Below are 8,565 nucleotides of genomic sequence, written 5' to 3'. Positions count from 1 at the left end.
TACTCCCAAGTGGTACGCGAGTCAAAAAAGGTTGGGAAACGCTGATCTAGACCATTAATTTAACCAAACATAAAGGAAGCTTATTGAAAGATATATCTTAGTGACTAATAAATTTGCTCTTACTTAAAACAGTGTAATTATTAGATCATTTTTGTAAAGGAAGCTCAACTGATTGGGTGTCAAAAATAGAATTGAAAATGTTTACGATAATAGTTACATTTAGATGGATGTAGTTAATAATAATAATTATTATTATTATTTATTTATTGCTTTTAAATTTTGTACAATTCATAGCAAGGGTTGGTCTCGGTTACACATTATTATATATCTATATACAACACACAATAGAGTGATACATACAATTTTATAATATATTTGCTAATAATTATACACAATTAAATAACTATGAGATAGAGTATACAAATAAAAAGAAAGAAAAAGTAAACAAATCTGCGTTTAAAAAACAAACAAATAAGAAATATCAACCCACAAGTATAGCTCTTAGCCTTAATGCATTATAAACATAAAAATATATACTTTTTAATTTACTCAAGTTATCAACAGAAAGGAGATCTTCCTCTTGGTCTTGAAACTTTACATTCGATCGCACATAACTTCTTAAATAAGTGTCCCTAAAGAAAGATAATACAGTACACTCTAACAAAAAATGTGCAAATTCATCTTTAGAACATTTACATAAAGAACAAACATTATCAGGATTGAAGCTATGAACAGTTCCATTTAGATAAATTCTAGGTTTGATTTTGCTCATTAGGCGGATTTGTGACAAAGTCCGAATAAATTTAGGATCACATCTGAAGTAGATGTATGGTTCAGGCAAACCAAGAAGGCTTATGCTTCTAAAATAGTTATTAAAGGAAGCATGAGTCACAGAAAGTACATCCTTACTCAACAAATTATTTAGTTAATAATAAACTTTCGATAAGAATGTGGTATTAAAGAGTACCATTAAATGTACCCAACTGAGTTCTGAGCTGGAAAAAAAATTACATTATTAAAATGGCTGCAATATTTTCTTTAAACTTCTCTGTTTTGTTTTTCAAACATACTACGAAACCTTTTTTAATATCACTTTGGTTTTAAACTCTGTTTCTGAGAATATTGATTGTAGAGGTAGATGTATCGTTATTCTTCCTTCAACAGTATCCTTTTAAGATAGAGAACTTGTCAGGGAATTTTTTAGTGCAAATCTAGGTTTTAGAAAAAAGATAATTTATTTCATTTACGGTTATAAAAAGTAGAGTAAGTAATCATCTCTTATTTTTTGACACACATTTTACATCTTGGCCCATGTCAAATCGCACCATACTTTTTCAAGATTATACAAGCATAAAGTAGAAATTAATTGTAAATGTTAACATCCTCTTTGGCTCACCATATCTCTATGTAAACTGGGAGAGGGGAGTATTTATCAAATAAACAGCTTATCAAATACTGGTTTATGTTTGGTGGAGGCTAGAGATTTTGTTTTAATTGTCTGCCATACATTTTAACTATGAAATCGAATGCTCGATTAAATTTTAATTAAAAATGGATTTGTGCATAATTATAGCCTACACCCCCTTTAATTATATAAAAACAAACTTCGTTCCCGTTTTGATATTGATCAAGAATCTCGATAGATGAAATGTTCCTTTGTACTTATCCTCTCAAAGGGTATATTAAGTCTTTTTACGGTTATAAAAAGTAGAGTAAGTAATCATCCCTTATTTAGTGACACAACAAAATTTAATTAAATTTAGCTCATTTTCCTATAATTTTTTTCCCCTCGTGGCTGGATTCGAATCCAGTATCATGAAACATTTTACCATTGCAGCTCGTGACTGTAGTTCCAAACTTTTGTGCTGCCTTACAATATGTTACCAGAAGGTTGTTTATTTATGCTCTAATTATTCATGACCATCTTTATTCGAGAACTTCGTTGAATAGCGCACATAAATGGCTAGGTTTTGAATTATTATGCCAATTTATGATGATACGATGCTTATCAAGATATCGTGAAGCAGAACAGAGGCCTCAAATTAAGCTATCTTCATGCTAAACATTCTATGATAGTTATTGTTATTTTAAACTTAGTTCTATTTAATTATTTTTATGATGACCAAGAAAAGCGTGATAAGAAGTGGGAAAAATTTAATTTAAAAAGTGGCACCTAATAAAACGCAGTCAGTCTGTATTATAGAATGCAACCGTACAGATCTATTTGGTTCACCATACTCGTGGTAGAAGTGTCGACTATTGTACTAACGTCGGCTGGTGTATGTAAAGCTCCAAGTCATACTGCCGTCTTAGGAAAAAGAGCCCCAGACGACAAGTAAGCAATACCTTAATAAAGTGCGAATTAGAAAAAAAAAAGAAAAGAAATCGTTCAACTAATAGTGATTTTAACTGTTATAAGATGTTGGATTTTTGCCATTATAAGAACCAAATATTTGCCAAAAAGAACTCGGGACCTCCGCGCGGGAACCCAATACGCTAACCACATAGCTATTCCCTTCCCTCGCTTGTGTTGTTATTTTTAATCTTATATACCTTCATAAAACTTGATAGATCATTATTTTATTTTATTTTTTAATTTTAGACACCCGGAGCTTTTATCAGTTCACTGCCGGCCTCCTCTAGTTACAGACAACATTGTGCAGCACAGGACAGTGAACTAGGAAGAGAAAATCTAGGAGCAAGCAACTAGATTCGAACTCGGGACCTCTGCTTTTATATCCAGTATACGCTAACACTGAGCTAATTCCTTCCAAAATAGATCGTTATTAATATTATTAAACAATATATTTTAGCTAGATCAGTAGCATTAACTATGCACTCGATAAAAATAACAATGAATAATAATGGTGTATTTATTACAAATAGTAGTGGCATTTCATTTAAGTAAATTACATTTTCTTAAAATAAGAACATGAATACGACAAAGAATACGACAAACATAATTATAAATTAGATCGGGTTTAAACGTTAAGTAATTGAATTTGATATTAAATTTATCTTCTGTTGTATTGTTAATGGAATGCTATAATAGAATGGAAGGATATAATAAAAATACCTAAACGTACTTAAGTAGGTATAAAAAACCCACGAGTGTTTTTGATAGGATTACAAAAACCCAATCAAATAGGCTCATAATAATCAAATGGTGGCAGTGACGTAAAAAAAGCAAATATATTGTACAGGTGCTTTTGTAAATATATAGTAATGTCCCGTAGGAGAATTGAAAAATACCTTTGCAGATAAATCTAGTTTGTAGAATCAGTATACTTCTACAATGGAATGTACCCAGAATCACCAAGTTAGCCAGGTCCCTTTATCAAACATTATTAAAGAATAAAGTAAGAGTTGTAGTTATGAATAAGTTACTGGATAATACACTTTTTCACTAATAATTTTTTAATTTTTTTTTTTTCAGACTGCTGTATCGAAATCGAATAAGAAAAGACTATCAATTCTTAGGATTTGCTGGAAAATTTATTAAGTACCCTTTGGAAGGGCAAGAAAGAAAGAACATTACATTAATCGAGATTATTGATCAATACACAGATGGAAACGGGGGTTGCTTTGCTATAAAAAAAGGTGGTGTAGGCTACGACCATGTAGACCTATTTCTTATATCACAATTTATGCGAGGACTCGATTTCATAGTTAAAATTTATGGTGAAAATTAAAAAAAAATACCTAGCTTCCTTTAAACAGAACATTTAACGAAAACTTAATATACCTAATATTTTGCAATGTATATATACATGAAGTACATAAATAAATAAATACGTGCACACTTACAGCCTACTTAAAAAAAAAATTGCTGAGAGAGAGAGTTGACAACGCCAGAACCAGCAGTTCTGACAATTGCATAAAATCTAGCACTTTACCTGGATCGTCAGGTGACTTAAGGTCTATGCCCATAGAGTTAAAGAACTGTCAGGTTCTCCCAAACCAAACCATCATCCATAAACCTTGAATTCTCTGTTTCCAAACTCTTCGCTAAAACTTATTTCTTGAAAACTGGGGAAAACACAAAGCATACACGATCGATGGCCATATTGAATAAAATAGGAGATAAAGGTACTTCTTGAATCTGTGTAGTTCCTGCTTGTTGCTGGCTGAACTTAATTCTAATCTTGTTTTTGTTGATGAAACGCAATCAGTCACTTTCTTAAATCTGGTCACACACCCGAACAACCTAATATTTGCAGGTTAATCTCGTTGAACTACATTATCGAATGTACATGTAACGTTAAGGAAGACCGAATCATGTTCTTTTTTATTACAATCTTGAAATCTTGTAGAACCATTTAATATTGCATACATGAATCTTGTGTTAACGTCACACCCAAATAGCCCATTCATGAAGCCTGATGGAAAAGTTTATTGCCGTAATGTCGAGCAGCTTCCCAATAACCTTGCGGACGGACAACAGACTGGATAATGAGTGGTAACCATGAAGATCGCCATTCCCTTCCCTATACAGTTAAGCACCGTTCTCTTAACTTACTGGTATTTTTGAAGTTTTGAGTTTTGAAGTTTTGAGTTTTGAAGTTTTGAGTTTTGAAGTTTTGAGTTTTGAAGTTTTGAGTTTTGAAGTTTTGAGTTTTGAAGTTTTGAGTTTTGAAGTTTTGAGTTTTGAAGTTTTGAGTTTTGAAGTTTTGAGTTTTGAAGTTTTGAGTTTTGAAGTTTTGAGTTTTGAAGTTTTGAGTTTTGAAGTTTTGAGTTTTGAAATTTTGAGTTTTGAAGTTTTGAGTTTTGAAGTTTTGAGTTTTGAAGTTTTTCACCGTTCTGATAATCCCTGGAGTAGAAGGTTTTTATAATTTCTGAACGCTGCTGAGAACTATATTTAAAAGTGGAGAATTTTGATCGTCAGATCCGTACCACAATATTTTCATTGCAGCATCCGAAAATAGACTAAAAATTACTCTTAGATCCGTTTTTACCAAAAAGGCATTCTTGACATCCTAAACTACTCTGCTCACGGATTGTAATGATTGGAATCACACATGAATTATAGCTTATGACTAATTTCCAACAATTGCTTCTAACCCCCCTTGTTCTTAAAAGAAGGTATGCAAATCTAGCAGACTCTCTATTTTCTCAATAACCAAACTCTCACCATAATACAACTAACAAACTCACTCCAAAGTCACCTGCGTCAACTTTCCCAACTACTTGAGCAAGATCTCGATAATGAAAGTCTGACTCATGGTTCCGTTGAAAGAAGCTCTCTTCAATCTCAGCAGTGTGAGGGTACACATCATCAATCGATAAGGATTTTCCCAGAATAGTAGTATCTTTCTCCGTCAGACAAACAGCAGCATAACAATACCAGTACAGTCGACGAGTACGCTGCTCATCCCACACATCTATCATCGCATGTTACTGCTTCAAAAGATATAGTAACTGCAAATAGTTCTAAAACGTATGTAATTTTTTTTAAATAAATGTTTTTCTATTTATTATTGAATTATCAATGCAATTTTGAAACACAGACTCCTCTACTTTATATACAATAGATTTTTATTAGATAAAATATATCCCTGCTTTAAAAGATAGGAATATGTTGATGCTAACATACTAATATACTCCTCAACAGTAAACATAGTACATTAATGTACAGTCGTAGGGGAGTATGACCCCATAAGTTTTGAAAACGTGTGCTCAACCACATATATTATTTATGAAATCTTTGCAAACTTAGAAACTGTCCTGTCTTCGCTAGAGAGTCCGTTCGTATGGTGCTGCACTCAAGAGTTGCTCAAGTGTACTAGAAGCCTTCCAATTTAAACCAGATGCTCAAGGTACGAAGCCAGCTAGTACAATAATTACTCACAAGGGGCTTATCACTTTATCTTGTTTTTTCTCTTTACGAATCTCTGAAATCAAAATAGAAAGAACCTCACTTTTACATTCTGCTACAAAGGGAGGGCTCTGATTCTCAGGTTATATGTACCTACATTTTTAGGGAAGAAATAGCAGTTAACAAGCTCTTTGGAAATTTTCGCCTATAAGAGGACTACGCCATAAGAAGCACAACACAGAACACACAATTCATTTCATATGTATTCATTTTGACTGGGCATCCTTTATTTAAAAAATCGAAATGAAATGTGGAACAGTCACCACTTACTTGAAAAATTTCCCAATTGGTAGGTGGACGTTAAGCCCCGCCTGAAAAAATAGGCGATTACTTTACTTTTTACTTGAAAAATTTATGTAAAAATAAAAAAAAGTAAATAAATAATAATAATAAAATAAATAAATATATATGAATGTGTATAATAATAAGAGGATAAATCGGTATTAATGAACTCAATTGAATTTATTTTATTTGTATTTAGAAAGTAAAATAATATATTCTGCTTAAAGTAAGCGGTTAATAAATTTTCTGCTGTTCATTAGTAAATATTTTGGTTAAATTTTTGTGAAACAGACTCCACGGACGTAGTTGTGACCTAGTTGTTGTCTTTATAGAAAGGTATTCTTGCTTTGTATTGTATTTACTACAAAAAAGTAATTTTATGTTGTTGATTCTGTCTTTTCAAAACATCTATGTAAAACTAGGTAGTGATTCCCTTAGCCCTTAGCATGAAATTTAGGTAGCAAGTGAGAAGGATTCATGTTGGATAATTGCACCACACACCCTACAGCCAGCAGTGTGAAGAGCAGTTAGAGTCACAATAGCCAAAACTGTTGGAGAGGATAAGCTTCCTAACCTAGGAGAGGTTCAGGGTCTTCTTTCTGACAGAACATCTCCTATATACAGGTTTGGTGAGCTTTTAAAAGTTTTTGTTTCGGTCAGAGGGGGCTTGAAATCGTGGATAGCCAGATTCAGGAGACTGTGTGGAGCACAGGACACTCCAAAGGAGGAAATGGGAAACAAGGTGTTTGTGGTTAAACCGTGATTCGACATTTACCATAAGCCTCCTAGCTATAGCTAGCCTTTCAGGCTAAGCTGGTCCTAATATATCTAGGATAGATAGGGGCAAAACGCTAAAAACTGAATGGAGTCCTGAAGCGTGAAATGTACTATGACAGGAAGAAGAGGAAATGTCGTGCTCGTCCAATCTTTCTCTATAATCTTTGGAGAAGAAAAATCCACGCCTCTATACTCTGCTATAAAAGCACCTCACCAGAAGAGAGTTAATTACTAGAGATTATTGACAGAGTCCTGATTACTAAGATTAATTAAACAGACAGAACTGGAAGAAGTGCTCTTGTCTAATTAGTTAGTACTACAATAAATCTCCTGGGTCACAGTGTTTGAATTTGAATTTAAAAATGTTTGCGGTCAAAGTAAAGAAAACATAGATGTCATTTTGAATAATTTTTTTTTGCCAATAATTTAAAAGTCGCATCCAATTGTTATAACTTGGTTATTTGACAATCCAACACACACTCTAACTTATAAAAGACAGGAATATACAAAAGTAATTTATTACAAGGGCATTAATTCACCAGTTATATACAAAATTGTATTGGTCTATTTGCTGGATAATATGGTAATTGGATATTATTTCAAACATAAGAGGAACAGTTTACCAAACTGTGGTGTTATAGCAGTAAATAACACCTCTTTAACGAGTTATAAATATGCACTACATAATTCTATTATTTTCCTTGCATGGTAAAAGCTGCGTTAGGGTTAAGGGACCAATTATTTATACAATATAGACAAAGGCAATTATAGAAATGTTTTTATCACTTATAAAATTTAACTTCTTTTTGTTCTTAAATTATCATTAATAATTTTCCCAAAATTTAACAATTTTTGTTTGGTTTTCCACCTAAAAATTTCATTATTTAATTAAAATTTAATCACAATTCATTCTTTTTTTTCTGTGAAATTAGAATTGTGGTGTTGCTTTTAAAGAATTATGGAGTATGGTTAGATAAAAAAACACATTGTTTAAGTCTTAAGCCAATATGAATGCGATAGCAATACGATCAACACAAATCATCCAACGATCTCCTAAAAGTTAATAAAGATAATATGAAAAACAGGTTCAATGATCTGGTTTTAAAAAATTAATAATAATTTTACTGCTTTAAAATAATTTTCAATGGAAAGAACGTGGCAAAAAATTATTTTTAAAAAAACCACTTAGCTATAATGCTGTTTTTCGTTTTTTGTAGTGCAGGAGATGGTCAATAAATGTTTGATTTCGCCTTGAAGGTCACCTAGTCCTTGGGTGGAAAGCTTGGTCAAAATAATAATATTTATAATAAATTATGTCTGATATTGGTAATAATATATCTTCCTGTTTCTGTTCATTATTTTTGGTGAATGATAGATAGTTTCAATAGGTAGAAAAAATAAAGGGCAGTTTCAGTCATGATAAACTTTATTAAGCCTATTTTTCGACCCAGGGACTAGGGAATATGTTCCACATCCCTGAATATGACCTGAAGATTTATTTTTTCATCCTATTGAATATTTTATCCTTTTGTATTAATGAATCAGTCACCAAAAACGGTGAACAAATAGCCTTATGAGTTTTCCTTTTTTTCTGATGAGTAACACATTAATCAGTTAGATAACAATGATTA

The 8,565-nt window shown here is 32.0% G+C and overlaps 1 protein-coding gene across 2 annotated transcripts; it reads left to right on the top strand.

The window, feature by feature from the left end:
* The first annotated feature begins 2,129 nt into the window (after nt 1-2,129).
* On the top strand, nt 2,130-3,802 carry LOC141457316 (probable salivary secreted peptide). Of its 2 annotated transcripts, none has more exons than XM_074134086.1 (2): nt 2,130-2,335; nt 3,437-3,802. In XM_074134086.1, exons 1-2 carry the CDS (start codon nt 2,205-2,207, stop codon nt 3,690-3,692), a joined length of 387 nt encoding a protein of 128 aa, XP_073990187.1. In that variant the 5' UTR covers nt 2,130-2,204; the 3' UTR covers nt 3,693-3,802. The 2 variants fall into 2 exon arrangements, with proteins under 2 accessions (XP_073990187.1, XP_073990188.1); XM_074134087.1 differs by lacking the exon at nt 3,437-3,802 and adding an exon at nt 2,603-2,742.
* Nucleotides 3,803-8,565: the final 4,763 nt, after the last annotated feature.

This window comes from Rhodnius prolixus, unplaced genomic scaffold (genome assembly GCF_049639745.1).
Source record: "Rhodnius prolixus isolate KJV_2025 unplaced genomic scaffold, Rpr scaffold_10, whole genome shotgun sequence".
NCBI classification, from domain to species: Eukaryota; Metazoa; Arthropoda; class Insecta; order Hemiptera; family Reduviidae; genus Rhodnius; species Rhodnius prolixus.
The sequence above is the reverse complement of the archived record's forward strand: the minus strand, read 5'-3'. Positions and strand labels throughout refer to the sequence as shown.